We start from the raw sequence: 21,414 nt of genomic DNA, 5'->3' as shown, positions 1-21,414 counted from the left end.
CATCCTAGGTGACTTTGTTGACTTCTGGGCATACACTAGTATGGTGGGAAGGCAACCTGACTTTCAAGCCCCATCCAAAGGAAGAGGCCTAGAAACCTGCAATGTGTGTGCAGGTTAGGCCCTCATCCATATGGAGACACAGGATTTGTTGAGGACGAGGGACCATACATGAGGGAACAGATACGGGATGGGGATGTGAGAGGGAAAATTCAGGGGGAGAGCCTCAGGTGACTCTGGGTCAGCCAGGGAGGGAGTACAGGCTGGGTGAAGGCCATTGAGAAGCCCTGGGCTGGGAGCCGGAAAACCCACCAACCACTCACTTGCGGGGTGCAGCCTTCAGAAAGTGGCTCTTGACCAATTTTCAACCTAAACTGGGGATGTGGGTGGCCCGGGTGGCTCAGCGGTTTAGCACCTGCCTTCAGCCCAGGGTGTGATCCTGGGGCCCAGGGATCGAGTCCCGCATCAGGCTTCCTGCGTGGAGCCTGCTTCTCCCTCTGCCTGTGTCTCTGCCTCTCTCTGGGTCTCTCATGAATAAATAAAAATAAATAAATGAATAAAATCTTAAAATAAAAATAATAAACTGGGGCTGTGTGTCAGCTCCTGTGTGTGGAAGTCCCTGGCGCTTAGTGGATGCTCACCTTAGTGGATGCTCACCTTAGTGCATGGTCACCTTAGTGGATGGCCACCTTAGTGGATGGTCACCTTAGTGGATGCTCACCTTAGTGGATGCTCACCTTAGTGGACGCTCACCTTAGTGGACGCTCACCTTAGTGGATGCTCACCTTAGTGGACGGTCACCTTAGTGGATGGTCACCTTAGTGGACGCTCACCTTAGTGGACGCTCAGCTTAGTGGACGCTCACCTTAGTGGATGCTCAGCTTAGTGGATGCTCACCTTAGTGGATGCTCACCTTAGTGGATGCTCGCCTTAGTGGACGGTCACCTTAGTGGATGCTCGCCTTAGTGGACGGCCACCTTAGTGGATGCTCACCTTAGTGGATGGTCACCTTAGTGGATGGTCACCTTAGTGGACGGTCACCTTAGTGGATGCTCACCTTAGTGGACGCTCACCTTAGTGGACGGTCACCTTAGTGGATGCTCACCTTAGTGGATGCTCACCTTAGTGGACGGTCACCTTAGTGGACGCTCACCTTAGTGGACGCTCAGCTTAGTGGACGCTCACCTTAGTGGATGCTCACATTAGTGGATGCTCACCTTAGTGGATGCTCACCTTAGTGGATGCTCGCCTTAGTGGACGGTCACCTTAGTGGATGCTCGCCTTAGTGGACGGCCACCTTAGTGGATGCTCACCTTAGTGGATGCTCACCTTAGTGGATGGTCACCTTAGTGGACGGTCACCTTAGTGGATGCTCACCTTAGTGGATGCTCGCCTTAGTGGACGGTCACCTTAGTGGATGGCCACCTTAGTGGATGGCCACCTTAGTGGATGGTCACCTTAGTGGATGGCCACCTTAGTGGATGCTCACCTTAGTGGATGGTTACCTTAGTGGATGCTCACCTTAGTGGATGGCCACCTTAGTGGATGCTCACCTTAGTGGATGCCCGCCTTAGTGGACGGTCACCTTAGTGGATGCTCACCTTAGTGGATGCTCACCTTAGTGGACGCTCACCTTAGTGGACGGTCACCTTAGTGGATGCTCGCCTTAGTGGACGCTCACCTTAGTGGACGCTCACCTTAGTGGACGCTCACCTTAGTGGATGGCCACCTTAGTGGACGGTCACCTTAGTGGATGCTCACCTTAGTGGACGCTCGCCTTAGTGGACGGTCACCTTAGTGGATGCTCGCCTTAGTGGACGGTCACCTTAGTGGATGCTCACCTTAGTGGACGCTCGCCTTAGTGGACGGTCACCTTAGTGGATGCTCGCCTTAGTGGACGCTCACCTTAGTGGACGCTCACCTTAGTGGACGCTCACCTTAGTGGATGGCCACCTTAGTGGACGGTCACCTTAGTGGATGCTCACCTTAGTGGATGGTCACCTTAGTGGACGGTCACCTTAGTGGATGGCCACCTTAGTGGATGGTCACCTTAGTGGATGGCCACCTTAGTGGATGGTCACCTTAGTGGATGCTCACCTTAGTGGATGGTTACCTTAGTGGATGCTCACCTTAGTGGATGGCCACCTTAGTGGATGCTCACCTTAGTGGATGCTCGCCTTAGTGGACGGCCACCTTAGTGGATGCTCACCTTAGTGGATGCTCACCTTAGTGGACGGTCACCTTAGTGGACGGTCACCTTAGTGGACGCTCACCTTAGTGGATGCTCACCTTAGTGGACGGTCACCTTAGTGGATGGCCACCTTAGTGGATGGTCACCTTAGTGGATGGCCACCTTAGTGGATGGTCACCTTAGTGGATGGTCACCTTAGTGGATGCTCACCTTAGTGGATGGTTACCTTAGTGGATGCTCACCTTAGTGGATGGCCACCTTAGTGGATGCTCACCTTAGTGGATGGTTACCTTAGTGGATGCTCACCTTAGTGGATGGCCACCTTAGTGGATGCTCACCTTAGTGGATGGCCACCTTAGTGGACGCTCACCTTAGTGGACGCTCAGCTTAGTGGACGCTCACCTTAGTGGACGCTCACCTTAGTGGATGCTCACCTTAGTGGATGCTCACCTTAGTGGATGCTCAGCTTAGTGTATGCTCACCTTAGTGGATGCTCACCTTAGTGGACGGTCACCTTAGTGGATGGCCACCTTAGTGGATGGTCACCTTAGTGGATGCTCACCTTAGTGGATGGTCACCTTAGTGGATGCTCACCTTAGTGGATGGTTACCTTAGTGGATGCTCACCTTAGTGGATGGCCACCTTAGTGGATGCTCACCTTAGTGGATGCTCGCCTTAGTGGACGGCCACCTTAGTGGATGCTCACCTTAGTGGATGCTCACCTTAGTGGACGGTCACCTTAGTGGACGCTCACCTTAGTGGATGCTCACCTTAGTGGACGGTCACCTTAGTGGATGGCCACCTTAGTGGATGGTCACCTTAGTGGATGCTCACCTTAGTGGATGGCCACCTTAGTGGATGCTCACCTTAGTGGATGCTCGCCTTAGTGGACGGTCACCTTAGTGGACGCTCACCTTAGTGGACGCTCACCTTAGTGGACGCTCACCTTAGTGGATGCTCACCTTAGTGGATGGCCACCTTAGTGGATGGTCACCTTAGTGGATGGCCACCTTAGTGGACGCTCACCTTAGTGGACGGTCACCTTAGTGGATGGCCACCTTAGTGGATGGTCACCTTAGTGGATGCTCACCTTAGTGGATGGTCACCTTAGTGGATGGCCACCTTAGTGGATGGTTACCTTAGTGGATGCTCACCTTAGTGGATGGCCACCTTAGTGGATGCTCACCTTAGTGGATGCTCGCCTTAGTGGACGGCCACCTTAGTGGATGCTCACCTTAGTGGATGCTCACCTTAGTGGATGGTCACCTTAGTGGACGCTCACCTTAGTGGACGGTCACCTTAGTGGACGGTCACCTTAGTGGATGGCCACCTTAGTGGATGCTCACCTTAGTGGATGGTCACCTTAGTGGACGCTCACCTTAGTGGACGGTCACCTTAGTGGACGGTCACCTTAGTGGATGGCCACCTTAGTGGACGCTCACCTTAGTGGACGGTCACCTTAGTGGACGGTCACCTTAGTGGATGGTCACCTTAGTGGATGGCCACCTTAGTGGATGGTCACCTTAGTGGATGGTCACCTTAGTGGATGCTCACCTTAGTGGATGGCCACCTTAGTGGATGCTCACCTTAGTGGATGGTTACCTTAGTGGACGCTCACCTTAGTGGACGCTCACCTTAGTGGATGCTCACCTTAGTGGACGGTCACCTTAGTGGACGCTCACCTTAGTGGACGCTCAGCTTAGTGGACGCTCACCTTAGTGGACGCTCAGCTTAGTGGATGCTCAGCTTAGTGGATGCTCACCTTAGTGGACGCTCACCTTAGTGGATGCTCACCTTAGTGGACGCTCAGCTTAGTGGATGCTCACCTTAGTGGATGCTCACCTTAGTGGACGCTCACCTTAGTGGATGCTCACCTTAGTGGATGCTCGCCTGGCTGTCAGGTGTCCCTGGCCTTGCTGCCCTGGGACCGTTGCTGCCTCGCTGGTCTCCTCCGGTGCAGAGTCTGGGCTCTGGCTCCGGGACAGCAGGGGGGCCCCGCATTGTCCCGGCATCAGCCCCGCCAACCTCGCTCGCGTCCTGGGGGGCTGGGAGGTGCCGCCGCAGGGGAGCCGCGCCGCTCGCTCCGCAGCACCTGGCGCCCCGCCCAGGGAGGGGGGGCCTGCGGGGGGCGAAGCTGCCGCCGCTCCGCGCCTCCCCGGCGTCCCCTCCCGCCCCGCCCCGCGCCCGGCTCCCGCGGAGGCTGCGGCTCGGCGGGCGGAGGCGACGGGCACCCGCGGCACAGAGCCCCGGCGCGGCGGAGCGGGCCATGGAGCCGGCCCGGGAGGCCCCCGCGCGGACCCGGCCGCCGCCGCCCGCCGCCGCCCGCCCCGCGCCCGCCGCGCCCAGGCCACGCTCTCCCGCGGAGGCGGCGGCGGCGGCGGCGGCGGAGGCGGAGGCCCGCGGCCCCGAGGCGCTGCTGCGGCGGTCGGGGTCGGGCTACGAGGGCAGCACCAGCTGGAAGGCGGCCCTGGAGGGTAAGCGCGCGGCGGCGGCGCCCGGGCCCGGGGCGGTCGGGGTCACCTTGGCCGAGCTCCCGGCGGGCAGCGGCTGCCTGCGGCGGGGACGCGGGGGCCGTGGCTGGGACCGCCCGGCGGCCGAGCGCCTCTGACCTTGGAGCCCGCTGCAGGCCCCGGCCCCTCCGGCGCGCGGGGACGGTCACCGACTGGCCCCGTCCGATGGGCGAGGAGAGCCGGTGGCTCCGATCTGCAGCAGTGCAAGCGGTTTGGGCAGAGCGACAGAAGGTGTGGAGCCGGAGACGGTGCGGGTGCCCGCGGGAAGTGGGGGTGGGGGTGTAGGGGCTGGCGGCCAAGGGGGCTTAGGGAGGGAGGGAGGGGGATGCGGAGAACATGCCCCGGCTCTTCCTTGCAAGGTCACGCGGGCCACCCACCCCTTCCAGGCAGGTGGGCTCGGGGAGGGACCCCTGCTAGCCAAGCGGGCAGTAACCCACTGAAAAATAGATCTCAAGTTCCCGAGTTCTGTGGGGAAACTTTGTGGCTCCAGGTGGTGGGTGGTGTGGGAGATGCTCCAGTTGGCAAGGGAGAGGGCTGGCCCTCTGGACTTCTGGGCGCTGCTGGCAGAACCTGGGGATCTGGGCAGCGGTATTAGCTAGGGAAGCCCAGAGCTGTGGTCACCCAACCGTAGGGACCAAGTATTATTAGAGAAGGAAGGTTTTCTGGAGTGGGTGACCTCTTGGGTGTGGAGAAGGGCAGGGTGCACCAGGCTCAAGGAGCGTCACGTTCCGGGGCCAGGTGGCCAGAACTAGCCCGGCTCTTGTGGCAAACTGGACCCTGCAGTACCAGGCTGTGGGGAAGGGATGGGAAGACAGGACCCTGGAGGGCCCAGACCATGAGTGGCCACCCAGGCCTCGCCAGAGAGTTGGGACTTGGTTCTGCAGGAGCTGTTGAGAGGTTTTACATATAGAATGAGACGGTGGGTTTGCCCTGGGGAGAGTGGCCAGGTCAGTGAGGAGGGTAGAGTGGTGGTCGGCGGCGGGACCTGGCCTGCACCTGCCAGGGCAGGTGCCTCGCCGAGGAGGGAAAGGTGAGGGCAGTAATGTTAGCATCTGACCCAGAGGCTAGTGGGGCAGGACGTGGACTGCCCGGGGAGGGGGCTCTGAAAACTCGGGAGGGAGGGTGGACTGATGCCTGGATGGGGATGTGGGACGAAGGAAGCAAAGGTGTTGGGTCACGGAGTAGAAGAGCCACTGCGGGCTGGGAAGAGCTGAGTTGAATAAAGGTGGACAAACCCCTCTCCCTGCCCGGCATTGTCGGATCTGCCTGTGATCCCTGCTTCCCTCCCGCCCAAGCTAGTTCTTGAAGTGGCTCCCGCCTTTTGCCTGTGTGTCTTCATTCAGACAGGGGCGGCCCTAACCTAACTCTAGCCCCCTGATGGTTACGGCCGCCTCGGGGGTGATGTGGCCTCTTTCAATGCCTCTCCGGCTTGCTGGTTCCTATTTTACCTCCTGCCCCCAACTTTGACCCGTTCTGCTTCCTGCTCCCAACCTGGGCTGGGCCGACCACCTGCAGGAAGGCAGACCAGTGGGACACTGGCCCTTCGGCCCCTGCAGAATCCAGCCGATCCGTACTCAGTGCCGACTTGTGGTCTGGCCTTGTCTTGCCTGTCCTGGTGTGGCTCTGCGTCTCATGCCACCTCTGTTTCTCCCCATGGTCCACTCGGAAGCAGCCCACCCTTAATGCCTGTGAGCCTCAGAGGCTCAGCAGCTGAGGCCTATGGACTGTTTTTTGTTTTGTTTTGTTTTAAGTAGGCTCCACACCTAGCCCAGAGCCCAGCATGGGGCTCGAACTCACCACCCTGAGATCAAGACCTGAGCTGAGATCAAGAGTTGGTCACTCAACTGACTGACCACCCAGGCACTCCCCTATGAACATTTTCTACAGCACTTTTAGTATCTGGGTCTGAGTCCAGAGGGTTCTCCTCCACCAATGCTCCGAGGGCCTACTGGGTGTTCCCTGGGCACCCCTATCTCCTGTCAGAGGAGGGGAGCACAGGGACTAAGGCTGGTCTCTCCAGGGTGTTGCTGTGCAGGCAGAATCACAGGACAGGCTGAGGCAGGTGGTGAGATTCAAGGAACACAAACTCTGGAGTCAGGTAAACCCAGGCCAGAGCCTTCCACCACTATGGACTGGTGGGTTTTCTTTTCTTTTTTTTTTTTTTATTTATGGTAGTCACACAGAGAGAGAGAGAGAGGCAGAGACATAGGCAGAGGGAGAAGCAGGCTCCATGCACTGGGAGCCCGACGTGGGATTCGATCCCGGGTCTCCAGGATCGCGCCCTGCGCCAAAGGCAGGTGCCAAACCGCTGCGCCACCCAGGGATCCCGACTGGCGGGTTTTCAAACTTGAGTCTCACTTTCCTTACATATAAGCTAGATAATGATTTCCACCTCTCAGGACCACCCAGATAAAGGTGTAGAGGGGTACGCTGTGCAGGTGACTCCTCTCCCTGGCTCTGCGCCTTGGCATCCTGCATCCCTGATTGGGGAGCTCAGCTGAAACCCTTTTTGACTGCTGGCCTACCTACCTTGAGTCTGCTTCCCCTCCCCAACTGAAGTCCACATAACAAGCCCAGTTGCCTGACCCAAGACACTACCCATGATGGGATGATGGGTCGCCCAGGTCTGGGGACCAAGGGCCATGCAGCCCTTAACAGCCAAGTACCTGTCTTGAGACAAGTGGGAGACTTTTTGACTGGATCATGCTAAACACTCAGGGGGGCCTATGCTCCTTTATTACCACGCGCCAGACGTTTCTGAAGCGCCTGCCGTGTGCTGGACCCCATGCCCGGGGGCTTTCACAGTACTGTCCCACTTACTCCTTGCACATACCCTCCAGGGACCGGTGAGCACTATATCTGTTTTGCAGATGGGGGACCAGACTCAGAGGGGCTAAGTGTCTTGCCCAGGGACACACGCTGCTTGCCAACGTATGTTTGCCACATGGACCCTCTGATGTGAGAGTTCTTGTGTCGTCGGGCATGGACCAAGGACGTTGGGCTTCATGAAGCTCATTGGTCCGAACTGAATTGTATCTGTGATGCGTGTACCTCTCCTGCCCATGCTCCTCAGACAACCCTGCCACCTCCGGCATGGACATTTTTTTCCTTCTCACGGCTTAAGTGAAATGGAGAATTTCTTAAATGTAAACCAGGATTAGAGTTTAGGACTTCGCGACTTTCCTCCGATGAACAATTAACTTTATAAATAGAAAGCCAAACAGAAGTTCTCCTGATCAAATCTTCTTCTCTTCCTGTGGCTATTACCTTTTCCTTCTACCCTTCCCCCACCCTCTAGCCTTGCGGGAGGGGCTGGGGAAGGTGACCCAGAGCTTCAGCCTGTGTTCTAGAAAGACTGGGGGTGATTGGAGACGGGGATATTTCTGGCATCGGGGGTGGGGATGGGGAAGAGCAGCCTGGGGGTACAGTGGGGGACAGAGTGATTCTGCATATCACCAGGCTATAGATTTTTCAGAGCTCACCGATTCTGAATTTTTAATGTTGAAAGTTTCTTGATTAGGCACCAGCCCACAACTTCCTGATCAAAACCACACACATGCATTTAGCAAAGCCTTTTAAAATTAAAAAATTACCAAACTCTACATTTGATAGTTTCAAAGAGTCAAGACTATGCTCACCAGACTCTGACCCTGACAACTCAGAGAGATCAGCGGTGAGTCTCTTCTGGGTTCTGGGTGTAAGGCCGATGAGACATCTGTCCGAGTCAGGAGCCAGATTTTCAGCTGTCCCTTCCGGCATGAGGCTCAGTCATATACATTTATAACCACAAATAACTGTACTTGCAAAGTCCATCTATTATGGACCATCGCATAGAAGGAATGATTGTAGAGTTAGACAATTTTTTTAAAGATTTTATTTATTTAGTTGACACAGAGAGAGTGAGAGTAAGCAAGCACATGGGAAGCAGTGGAGGGAGAGGGAGAAGCAGGCTCTTCACTGAGCAGTGAGCCCGACGAAGGGCTCGATCCCAGGACCCCGGGATCATGACCTGAGCCGAGGGCAGACGCTTAAGCGACTGAGGCACCCAGGGGCCCCGAGTTAGACATTTCTTATGGCTTGAATTGTATCTCCCTCTGCCCCCCCAAAGAAATGTGTTGAAGCCCTAACCACCAGCTCCTCAGGATGGGATCTTATTTACAAATGTGGTCATTTCAAGTGTGATGAGTTAATATAGGCACATCCTGGAGTGGGTGGGCTCTTAATCCAAGGTGACTGGTGTCCTCACAAGACAATGGTCACATAAAGTCAGAGCCACAGGAAGAAGGTCATGTGAGTAGAAGGCAGAGCCTGGAATGAGAGGACTGCAAGCTGGATGAGGAAGGTCACCAGCAAACCCTCAGAAGCCAGGAAGAAGTGAGCAAGGACTCCCCCAGCTTTCAGGGGGAGTGCTTTCAGGGGAGTTTTGGCACCTTGACCGTGGACTTCTGGCCTCCAGAACTGTGAGACAATAAACTTGCGGTGTTTGAAGCCATCTAGTGTGTGGGGCTTTGTTACCGCCACCCTAGGAAACAACACAGCATTGATTTGGATCATCAGGCCCCATAGCCGGCTCCCGTGGGTGCAGCTGGAACAAGGAAGCAGGACTCCCTGGAGCGTCCTTTTGCTGCCCACAGTGCCGTGTCCAGAGCAGTCGTCCCCGTGCAAGAATGAAGGGGTCCCGGGTTCTGGTGATATTGGAGAAACATGCGCGGGTGTCCCACCCCCAGAGAGCAGCTGTGTATCTGTGTGGCCTTTCCCACCAACTCAGCCGGGTTTAAGGCTAAGGACATTGTCATTCAGTGTAGCCAAATCCCCCTCAATTTTGAGTGCCAGTGGGTGCTCTGTTAACATGCAAGGCAAGGCTAACCTAGGGAATCCAAAGGGGAGGAAAGCATAGCCCTTTCCCTAAAGGAGCCTGTGGCTCATCATCATCATCATCATCATCATCATCATCATCATCGTCATCCTGATGGCAATTGCTAACATTGAATCAGAGCTTGCTATGCTGGACACTGTGCTAAGCACTGAACATTGGCTTCTTGTAAAAAATTTAAGAGGCAGATACTACTACTCTTTCATTTTAAAGATGAAGAAAATGAAATAAAATAGAAGTGAAGTAACTGCCATGAAAAGTGGCATCTACAAAGAGATGGAGCTGGAATTTGGACCTGTGCATCTTCCATGCACAGACTTACAGTGCCAGTGTGTGCAGGCCTGGAAGGGGGCGGAGAGAGGAGAGAGGAAGGATCCGTACACACACTCATGAGACAGCTCAGGGGGAGATCAGCCCTGCGACAAGCTGTCATTGAGGACAACCAAGCAGTGGGTGAGGGCAGGCATGAGTCTCTGCTCTTACCGTGCCTGCAGCCACCTGTTCCTGGACTCCTGGTCACTTGCCAGCACAGACCTCGCTCGTAGGAAGGATTTCAAAATGTTGCCTGCCCTTGCAGGTAAAGATGGCAGACTGAATGCATGCAGTTTTCCTCTTTCCTTCCAGAAGCCCATGAAAACAACAGTAAAGGGATTTTTTAAAAGGCCATAAGGACAAGGAGAACGAGAGAGAAGACAATAACAATACGGTTGGGAGCTAGGGATCAATGATGAGTGGCAACTGATCCTAGGGGCCTGCAGGGAGCAGAGGAGCAGCCTGAGTCACATGCAGGACCCCCAAAGTATGGAGAGGGGGGCACCAGTCATCATGGCACTGAGTGAAGACAGAGCTCAAACAGGAGGGCTGGTTGAACATTTTAGAAAGGATTTAGTTGCCCAGGTCCTCTTCCCTGCCCTGGCAGGAGCCTGAGGCTAAATCTGAGAGAGGGCTGAGAGGGCAGTACATTTGGAAGCAAGCAATTAGTGGGACATTTACATAATGAATGATTAGGATGGCCTCCCAGCCTCTCCTCCTGGTCAAGCCTACACCCTTCAGGAGGGAACAGAAGAGCCTTCTACGGGAACTGGCCCGCCCTAGGGGAAAAACCCGGGGAAGTTAGCATTCAGAACACCCCGAGGACCACCCCAGCCTGGTCACTCTGCTGGGACCCCACAGCTGATAAGCCCCTCCCTGGGCTCAGAGGCTCCAATGGACTCTTTCTTCTTGCTTTAATCAGAAACAAATAACCAAGGATCTCCAGATATCTGAGGAAATTCTATGACATGGAAACTAGAGACCAAATGATCAGAAAAGAAAAAAAGCAATTTGGGGAAAACATAGACTATACAGGGAGAAATAAACTTTCTATCCACCTCTCCTTTCTTCCCCCGCCCCCTCCAAAAAACTATCAGTCATATCCTCAAAGAGAGCAGAGAAAATATGGCATCATTTTTTAAAAAGATTTATTTATTTATTTTAGGCAGGGATGGGGCAGAGAGAGTCCCAAGCAGACTCCGTGTGGAGCACAAATGCAGACCCTGGAGGCCAGGCTGCTTCCTACCATGCTGAGATCAAGACTCGAGCCAAAACCAAGAGTCAGACACTCAACTGACTGCACCACCAAGGCAACTCCCATATGGCATCATTACAAACAGGATGCTCTGAGAGGGGATCTTCAGAGAACAGTGGCAAACCACAACAAAACAAAACAAAAAACCCTGGAAATTAAACATAATTGCAGAAATGGAAAATTCAGGAGAGAGTAGGAAGATAAAGCTGAGAAAAACTTTCCAGGAAATAGAGCAAAAAGGCAAAAAAGATAATGGGTAAGAAAGAAAAAAGGAAAGAAACTCAGAGGACCAATCCAAGTGATTCAACATCTGAAGAATATGACCTCCAGAAAGCAGACAGAGAAAGTGGGTGAGAGGAAACCACTGATGATATAATTAAAGAAAATTTCCTGGAACCGAAGGACATGAACTTTCAGATTGAATGGGCCCACTGATTGCCTATTCTAGAGTGGGTGAAAATGGACTCAAACTAAGCATGGCATGTGTGATGAAATTTTTTAAAAATTTTAATTTATTTACTTGTTTGTTTTTTATTTATTCATGAGAGACACAGAGAGAGAGGCAGAGACACAGGCAGAGGGAGAAGCAGGCTCCCTGCAGGGAACCCGATGTAGGACTAGATCCCATGACACTGGGATCCTGACCTGAGCCAAGGGCAGATGCTCAGCCACTGAGCCACCCAGGTGCTCCGAATTTTTATTGTTAAATTCTTTTTATTTTTTTCTTTATTCATTTGACAGAGAGAGAGGGAGAGAGAGTGAGCAAGCACAAGGAGGGGAGTGGCAGGCAGGGGAGAGGGAGAAGCAGGCTCCTTGAGCAGGGAGCTTGACAAGGACTCTGATCCCAGGACCTTGGGATCATGGCCTGAGGCGAAGGCAGATGCTTAACTGACTGAGCCACCCAGGTGCCCCACGCATGATGAAATTTTAGAAGATTATGTGATAAAGAAAAGATCCTAAAAGCTTCCCAGGGCATGGGGAGTGGGGGCAGAAGCAATTGATATTAAAAAGATCATGGATGAGAATGGCTCTGGAGCCATTTTTCAAGAGCAACATTGGAGCTAGAAGACAAGTAATGCCTTCAATATTCTGAAGGAGAATTCTTTCCAACCTATAGTCTTCAGGGCTCTGGGTTCACAACTCTAGAGGCAGGACATGGTGAAGGTTTGCTGCTGGGGGATGTGCAGTGGTCCTGCTCTGCCCTATCTCAGGCACCTGTTGGAAGATGTGCTCCACCAAAGCAAGGGAGTCAACCAAGAAAAAGGATGTTGTAGGACAGAAGGTGCGGGAGAGGCCGCACACGAGGGAGGCAGAGAGGTCCTCAGGCTGCTGGCGAGGGGAGCTTCCAGGGTGGCAGGTGGGCTTAGAAGGCAAAATCAGGGGTGCCTGGGTGGCTGAGCTGGTTAAGCAGCTGCCTTTGGCTCAGGTCATAATCCCAGGGTCCTGGGATAGCCCCACCTCAGGCTCCCTACTCAGCGGGGAGTCTGCTGCGCCCTCTGCCCCACCCCCACTCGTGCTCTTGTGCTGTCTCTCTCAAATAAATAAATAAAATCTTTTTAAAAATTTTTAAAAAGAAGGTAAAATCAGATTGGAACAGCTCAGAAGGTTCTGAGGGACACTACTTCAAGAGCATTATTAGGGACTGGGTGTTTGTGTCCCCCCAGGAGTCAATCAACAGATGAATGGCTAATCAACAACAAATATATACATATACAACAAATATATATATATATATATGTATATATATATATTCATACAATGGAATACTATTCAGCCATAAAAAGGAATGCCATTCTGACACATCGTACAACATGGATGAACCTTGAAAACACTAACTTAAGTGAAATAAGTCAGACACAAAAGGACAGATAATGTATGATTCCCCTTCTATGAAATCTCTAGAATAGGCATATTCATAGAGACAGGAAGTAGATTAGAGGTCACCAGGGGCTGTGGGAGGTGGGAACTGGGAGTGGATGTTCAATAGTACCGAGTTTCTGTTTGGGGGGTGAAAAAGTTTTGCAAATAGACAGTGGGGATAGTTGCACAACAGCATGAATGTAATTGATGCCGCTGTGCACTTAAAAATGGTTAAAATGGCAACTTTTATGTTCTATTTTATGACAGTAAGAGAAACTTAAATAGAGTCTGTGTCTAAAGTTGAAAAGGGTTCTTCCATTAAAAATAAAATAGAGGGATCCCTGGGTGGCGCAGCGGTTTAGCGCCTGCCTTTGGCCCGGGGCGTGATCCTGGAGACCCAGGATCGAATCCCACGTCGGGCTCCCGGTGCATGGAGCCTGCTTCTCCCTCTGCCTGTGTCTCTGCCTCTCTCTCTCTCTCTCTCTCTTTGTGTGTGTGACTATCATAAATAAATAAAAATAAAAAAAATAAAATAAATAAAATAAGAAATTTTCAGTGATGACAAAGAAATAAAAATCAGAAGGCGGGGGAAGGCAGCGGGTCAGGGGAGGTTTGGTGAAGAGGGTGGACGGTGTGAAGCTGGGCAGGATTCCAGAGGTAGCAGCGGTGGAGAAGAGCTCTGGGGGCAAAGACCCAACCCCAGGGCTGTGAGGACAGGCTGGGTTCTTTCAAGGAGTCCACGTGGCTGACCCTGGGGAGAAGGTAGGGAAGCAGCAGGAGAGGAGGACTGAAAGCTCTGACCGCTGCGGGAGGGGCAAGGGCAGAGCCTTGGAGGGAGGGGTTTGGGGCAGCAGTGTCACAGATTCCGAAACGGGCTCTGGAACAGAGGCTCTCAGACTTCAGCGCGCATCAGATTCCTGCAGAGGGCTTGGAAAAACTCAGATTGCCGGGTCCAGGCCAGGGTTATCCCAGTATCAGGACTTGGGGCTGGCGGTGGGGCTTGGCAGCGGGGTGGATGGCTGGGTACTGACCCGCTTTCTTCTCTCCTCAGACACCACCACACGTCTCCTGCTGGGGGCCATCGCGGTCCTTCTGTTCGCCATCCTGGTGGTGATGAGCATCCTGGGTGAGCATGGATGTCAAACATTTACGGGAGTCAGTGTGTACACACCTTGTCAGTATCATGTCTAATTAGGTAAAGAAAGGTTCCAGATGTACCACGTATTCTGTGGGGCACGAAGCTTAGGAAACAGACTGCTGCTGTTTCTAGGTGAGAGTTTAGCCTAAAATAATATATGCACACGTTGACTCCACACGTCCCCTTTACGGAGCCACACGGGGAGGTAGTGAGGAGACTCCGGTACTATTCCGTACATGCTACGAGGATGCAGAGCCAGCTTGAGGTGAGTTAGACACTGCTTCTTGGAGGAGAGGGTTTTGGGATGAGAGCCTTTACAGATCACATTCATTCATTTAACACACATTTAGGGAGCACTGCTGTGTGTTAGGCCCCCTAAATGCTGAGGATTAAAAAAAAAAAAAAAAAGGATGAGTTATGACATCATCTCCTCTGTCCAGTTACGGAGGCATCACTGCATCCACCCCGCTGGTGGGGGTGGGGGCTTCTTATGTGGGATGAAAGGGAGAAAGGAATAAAAGGGAGGAAATCCGCTAAGAACAGGCAAGGCTGTATGACCAGGAGATTGGGCTGCTTTCAACGGATTCAAGTCAAAGTGTGTTGTGGGCTCTGATGGTTTTGCAAAGTGATTTCAGTGCCTCTGTCTTTAATCTTTGAGGAGCACCATAAGACCAGAGGCAGGCGCCTGCAAAGGGGAGGAAGGTCCATTGACAGCATTAGCTCCCATGAAATCCTCACCTTTGGACGTGCATGATAATCAGGGGCTTTGTGGGTGTTTGGAAAAGAATATGGTGACCATTGGTGCCAGCTTAGATTCACCTAGAATAATTACTACAAACTAAGTTGGTTTCCTTTTGTCCTCGTGCTAGCTTGGGAAGGTCAGAGCCATGCGAAGACATAGTGTGTTGTGATTGTAGTAAAGGACAATAGAGTCTCTTTGGAAGTCCTTGTGGAAAGTAGTTGAAATGTGGCCACACCATGCTCAATACTTCCCAAGTGGTCCTGCGGCTCACTGAGCAGATATGCCAGAGTGTCGATGATTTAATTGGTGTCGAGTGGCCCTAGATCCCTAGAGGCTGGAGTACTGTGGGCCTGTCCTTGGCTCTGTCTTTGTCTACATTTTAATCAATCACTTGCATGAAAACAAACAAAAAAGATGCATATGGAATTTGTAGGTGATACGAAGATGCTCAGGATGACAGATGAAGGCTGTTTAATATGACAGGGTGGAAAAAATCAAGATCAAAATTCATCTTTCAAAACTCAGATGAGCCAGTGTGAATGAGATAAAGGTGGAAGAAATAAGAATAAAATCTTCAAATGGATTGAAAAAGTGATTTCTACATGTTCTGGATGTGGGGGGAGACCTGGCTTGGAAATAGATCACATGGAAACAATCGAAGAGTATTTTCTGCCCACCCAGAAAAGCACGCATGCACATACCCACTGTTTCTTTTCATGGACATGGTCTGTAGCCTGGAAGGAGCCCATAGCAACTGGAAGGAGTGTGGCAATCACTGTTGTTGGGGTAAGACCACATCTGGTGTGTTCCGGTCTGTTATGGTGGCAGCATTTTGGTGACAATGTGGACACACCGCAGTGAGCCAGGCAGGATGAAGGGTGTGGACAGCATCCTCTCCAAGAAGCTGTGGAAGAGATGGTGCCCACTGAAATCTGGATGTGAGAAGGCTGGCATCCTTCTTCGAATAGGCGGTAGAAGGTGGGCTGGGCTTGCTCTGAGTCACTCCAAGGCCAGATCCTAGACCTGTAGGGCCAGGTCACAGGAAGGCAGATTGAGACTCAGCTAAAAATGAACTTGACAGCAGTTCAGCAGTGGAACAGGTTGAGCTGTTACTAATGAGGACATGGCCAATGAGATCAGGCCCACCAAGCCTGCAGATGGTTCCCACCCTGGTTGGAAAGCATGGACGTGTGGTCTCCAGGTCCTGATTTCTAGATCTGTGTTTCTGCACTTCCATGCCTTGGGGAGTTTGGGGAGAGAGAGGAGATCTTAACCCAGGGGCTAATCTGCTGTCACTTCCCCTGGGGGTGATACTGCCTCCAAACCAGCCTCCAAATTTCCCTTCCTTGTTTATTTTTTAAAAGATTTTTTCAAGACAGGCGGCGGGGAGAGCGCACAAACAGGGAGGAGGATCAGAGGGAGAGGGAGAAGCAGACTCCCCACTGAGCCGGGAGCCTGATGAGGAACTCAATCCCAGGACGCTGAGATCATGACCTGAGCCTGAAGGCAGACCCATAACCCGCTGAGCCACCCAGGTGCCCTTTCTTTCCTTATGTATTTGGTCACCAACCTCTTACCTGCCAGGCACTTTGAGAGGTGCTCATCTGGGAAGACAGCCACCTGGGTCATCACTGGAGGGCACCAAAGTCAGGCAGGTGGAGGGAGCTTTGGGTCGCTGAGCGGGATTCTTCAGGCCCGGGCAGAGGCCAGGTGTGCTGTGGACACTGAGTCCCCTCCATCTCCCCTGCAGCTTCTAAGGGCTGTATCAAGTGTGAAGCGCCCTGCCCGGAGGACTGGCTGCTCTATGGAAGGAAATGCTACTTCTTTTCTGAGGAGCCAAGAGACTGGAACACAGGCAGGCAGTACTGCCATACTCATGAGGCCGCGCTGGCTGTGATTCAGAGCCAGAAGGAGCTGGTGAGCGCTGGGCCGGGGGTGTCCTTCGGGGAGAACCCCGCTGCTGGGATCTGGCGTCCCCTGTGACATGTTTCCAGAGCACGTGTGCCTGGGGTGTGCTGGTGGGCCCTGTAGGGTCCAAGCACATTTCCAAGGGGCTCCTGTTCCACTGCTGTTGTGAAAGCCAGTGATCTCAATCCAAGGCTGGTTTGCTGAGCTCAACTCAGCATCATAAAGTGTGAGGATTACAAATCATAAATGCGCTTGTGAATAAAGAACACACTGGCACCTTCTACTGGTCCAAATCAGGACATGAGCACCCACTGAACACCCGAAACAGTTTTATCAGTAGAAATGGGAAAGACACACAGTGAATGACTCTGTTGCTCACTTTGGATTCTGAGGGTAACAGTGGCGATCCGAAATAGCAGGTAATCTCACAGTCACTTCCGTTTGTCTCTGATAAACAGTATAATGTCTCCCTGCTGCAGAGAAAGGCCCAGCAGTATGTGCGTAGGAGGACAACCAAATTGAACGTTGTGCTTTGTCCCAGATAATCCATCAAATGGGCAATTCCAGGCTTCCTGCAAATCAGGAATGCTGACTGGCAGGCTGGACCGCTGAGCTAGGAGGACAAATCTTGTTCCAGGTGCCCTGGTCTGGTGGGCATGCTCCCAGGGCCCAGGGCCTAACAGCTGCTGAGAGGGAGGTCAGTGTGAGTGCAGGGCCCTCTCTGACCCCAGCTCCTTACTTTCAGGGTGCAGTGAGGGATTCCCTTTTCAGTGTCTGTGTATCTGGGAGCCCGTCTTCTGATCTGAGGTTAGTTCTGGGATGTATGAAAAGTTGGGAGACTGCAGAAAACTCGGGCTTTTCTCTTTTCTTGGTACAGGAGTTTATGTTCAAGTTCACACGGAGGGAGCCCTGGATTGGTCTGCGCAGAGTCGGGGATGAATTCCACTGGGTCAACGGGGACCCGTTCGACCCGGACACGTGAGCTGAGGCTTCATCTTCTGACCACTAAGACTGGGAAGGGCCTAGCTCCCCAGACAACACCTCCCGAGGGAGAGAGAACCAGTTGGTTCTGTGCTCGCTAGAGCTAGTGACCTCAGGGCTCAGCAGCATGTGGCCGAGATCATGATAATGAAGATGGCTTTACTTCTCGCTCTCTATCCCCTAATGCCCAGCCTGGTTCGGCGGCTCTCCTGTATGTGGTCATCAGAGCTTCCTGCTAATGGGGCCCAGGTTCCTTCCATCTTGTGGCTCCCCACCCATGAAGATGCTCATCTGCATGGCTCAGTGTGGCTCAGAGGAAGGGGAAGACATGCCCTAGATGTCCCTCTTCTGTGTTGGCCAGAACATAGCCACATGACCATAGCTGCCTTTGAGGGAGGGGGGATGGGGCCTCTATTCTGGGCAGCTGTGTGTTGCCTAAACCTTTTCCCTATGGAAGAAAGGGGCTCAGGCCCCTGGGCACCATGAGTCCTCTCTTAGAGAAAACACCGCTGCAGTATGCTGGTAGTGTGTGCAGTGCTGGGATTGCTCACACGACATGAGAGTGTGACGAGGTGGCAGGTGTGTGATATCAGGGACTGGTTTGCAGGGGTGCTGGGGGCAGTGGTCATGGGTGGTGGGGGTGGGAGTGTCTGGCTGAGGCAGTGGGGGTAGTGATAGTGTGTGTGTGTGTGTGTGTGTGTGTGTGTAGGGGGGCGGTGATCCAGGTTTAGGGGAACACAGAGGAGGGCATATAGGGGAATAAGAACCCAAATTCCTAGTCCAGACCCTAATAGGCCCTGAGGAGCCTGGTGGGGGCACAGCTGCTCACATGATGATGATGATGATGGAGGAGGGTCCACAAGGTATAAGAAGTGGGAGGGCACCCAAGAACCCCCAACCCTCCACCATGGCTGGAAGCTGGTGATCAGCTACCTTCCCATTTGAGGCTGGCTCAGGGCTGCATTAGTCCCTGTGACTCCGGGGGGTGAGCATCCAGTCAGCCTCTTCCCTCCTTTGCCCTGGCTCCTGTGCCCTTCATTTTGCACCTCTCTTTGTCTTCATTTTCTCTTCCTTTTCTTCTCTTTCCTTTTCCTGCCTTCATCCCAGATCTATCCTTAGAGCTGCTGAGATGTCTTGCACTTTCTGCCCCTTTCTCTTCCCTTCTGATAGCTTCCTGCTTCCAGAACCTGGGAGAACCCTGGAGGCTGGGGTTCTCAGCATGCTGACCATCAGCCAACCAAAGGGCCTTTGGGCTGTGTCTCCCTGGCTCTGAGGTGGTCCTGCTCGGCACTCCCTCTTGAGGTCCTTCTGGTGCCCTTTCTTGTGAGACCCCAGCTCCAGCCTCGGAAGGGGCCTCAGATCAGGCTGACCAAGTGAGATTAAGAAGAAATCTTGAAATTCTATGGAATGATTTTAGCTAGAAAGGACCCTCATCCCCTACATCTACCGAAGATGGCAGTGAGTTCGTGGGCAACACAGCCTGGGTAGCAAAGGCTGGGGTTAATCAGGTCCACCCCTGTGATGTAGTTTCATTCAGCTCATCTCTGCTGAGCAATTCCTGTGCTAGATGCTCTGTGCTGTAGGGGAGCCAAGACAAGAGAGGCATGGAGCCCACTGCTCAGGAGTGACCACCCGGGGAACTGGTGGGGACAGACAGACACAGGCTTCCATGAAGATGTGATGAGTGGTGCCCCCTGGCTCAGACAGGTGCTGCGGGGCAGAAGGGTGGGCAGAGGGTGGTCCTGAACATGATACTGGCTCATGGCACAAGCAAGTTGACTCTGGAAGGATGGGAAAGTGCAGGGTGTGTTCAGGAGATGTCTGTGGGCGTCCCCAGGGTGGCTGGAACCATGGTGACCATAGTACATAGACAATGGGGAGGGGCCACACTAGAAAGTTCTATAAGGGGCTAAAAGTACTGGAAGGTGGCTCCAGAGGGAGGGACAGGTCAGGACCTCCAGGGCCACCCAGTGATGGACTACGTGTGACAGGTTGTAAGTGCCTGCTCTCTTGTCTTCTGGCCACAGGTTCCCCATCTCAGGCCTGGGAGAGTGTGTCTTCGTGGAGCCCACCAGGCTGGTGTCAACGGAGTGTCTGATGACCCGCCCCTGGGTGTGCAGCAAGATGGCCTACACATGACGTGGGTCAGGCCAGCAGTGGCCCTCCAGTCAGGCTCTGAGACCTGCCTGCCCTAGGTTCCTCTCCCAGGCGAAGCAGTGAGGACGGGGGCCTCTGCCTCGGCCTCTGCTCCAGGCCACACAGCCCTGGTTCCTGGTCTCCTCGGCCCCAGGCAGGTCCTGTGGCTTAGCAGTCAAATCCCACATGCTCAGTAGTGTAGGCATCTCCCAAACACACACATGCACGCATGCACAGGCATGCACACAGTCTCTTCTGGAGTTCAGAGTCCAGCCTTAGTCACCCCAACTCCCTTCCTGGTCCCATGCTGGAATATTTCTTCCCCATGTATCCCTGGTGCTTGGAGGAAGGATGGGCACTGACACAGATTGCATTACTGTCTGCACATTTCTCTCCTGGGTGCTGGGGAGGCAGGGAGGGTGGGCTGCCCCACATAGGGCCCCCTACAGCCACCCTCTTGGCCTTGCCCAGGGTTCTCAGGCAGGCCCCTGCTGTGTCTGTGGTGCTGTTGTGTTGGTCACTGATGGAATAAAGAGATGACTGGCATCTAGAAAAACCTGCTGCCATTTGTTCTGGGGTTATGGCTTGGGGGAGGGACAGAGGGCCACATCTCTGGGTGCCTGTCTGGGAGGAGCCACCACCAAGGTGGCACTGAGGACAAAAACACGTTCTGTGGCCTCAGGGCACCATTTAATTCTACTGGGCTACTGAGTTATTCTTAGATGTCTGACGGTGTGCTCCATCTGGTTCCTTCATTACTATTCAACTCAATATGACAAACGTTTATTCACATCACACCTACCACGTGCCAGACACCATGCCAGGCATGGGGATCAACAGTTTTATCCCCCAGGGAGCACACAGGGAGCAGAGGCAACAACTTAGGAAGTGCCATCCAGAATGTTCTGGAACACAGTTGAGGGATGATTTCTTCTGCCTTAGGGGAGAAGGCGTGCAGTGAGCAGGAGGATTAGCCCAGCAGAAAAGCTGATGTTCATGGTGAGTGGGATAAGAGTGCATGCAGGTCCTATGGCCTTTTCTTCCTTGGTCGGCCTCGGGAGGAGTTGGGGGTCTGGCTGCTTCCTGGGCCTGTGGAGGCTCCAAGTGCGGCCCCCCAGCACAATACACCTGGAGCCCCAGAACTCGCCCCGGTGGGGCTCAGGCCTCCCCAGCCTCCTCTCTGCAGCTGGCTCTGGCTGAGATGTGGGCAGCCTGCCTGTGAGCAGGGTGTAGGGGAATCTGGGTCATGGCCCATTTTCAGAAAATAGATCAGAGGGAAACCAGTCCTGCTTTGCTCTGCTCAGTCCTTTTACTGTTGGTTTGTGGACAAAACTGTCAGCTGGGTTTTGCTGAACTTTCCACATGCTTCCCAGATATCCAGTAAAATACAGGCAATTTTGTGATTTCCTATTTTGTCTTTGGTGGGAACCCAGTGAGGAACCAGAGAGACCAATAAAGAGGTGATAGTCATTCAGTGCTGCAGTGGCGCTAGTGGGGGTGTCAGGAAGCTC

General features: G+C 53.3%; 1 protein-coding gene and 1 long non-coding RNA gene across 2 annotated transcripts; one reads left to right on the top strand and one right to left on the bottom strand.

The window, feature by feature from the left end:
• The first annotated feature begins 4,439 nt into the window (after nt 1-4,439).
• Nucleotides 4,440-20,459, top strand: CLEC2L (C-type lectin domain family 2 member L). Its single transcript, XM_025433877.3, has 5 exons — nt 4,440-4,662; nt 14,050-14,124; nt 16,629-16,795; nt 17,664-17,764; nt 19,795-20,459. The coding sequence occupies exons 1-5, from the start codon at nt 4,455-4,457 to the stop codon at nt 19,904-19,906; spliced, it is 663 nt and encodes a 220-aa protein (XP_025289662.1). The 5' UTR covers nt 4,440-4,454; the 3' UTR covers nt 19,907-20,459.
• Nucleotides 12,875-16,647, bottom strand: LOC125752693 (uncharacterized). The gene is made up of 2 exons (XR_007402811.1): nt 16,456-16,647; nt 12,875-15,901 (listed from the first exon to the last, which is right to left on the bottom strand). It is a non-coding gene; the product is annotated as an uncharacterized LOC125752693 (long non-coding RNA).
• Nucleotides 20,460-21,414: the final 955 nt, after the last annotated feature.

The sequence above is a fragment of the Canis lupus genome, chromosome 16 (genome assembly GCF_003254725.2).
Source record: "Canis lupus dingo isolate Sandy chromosome 16, ASM325472v2, whole genome shotgun sequence".
NCBI classification, from domain to species: domain Eukaryota; kingdom Metazoa; phylum Chordata; class Mammalia; order Carnivora; family Canidae; genus Canis; species Canis lupus.
Note: the sequence above shows the minus strand (reverse complement) of the source record. Positions and strands in the feature narration are given on the sequence as shown.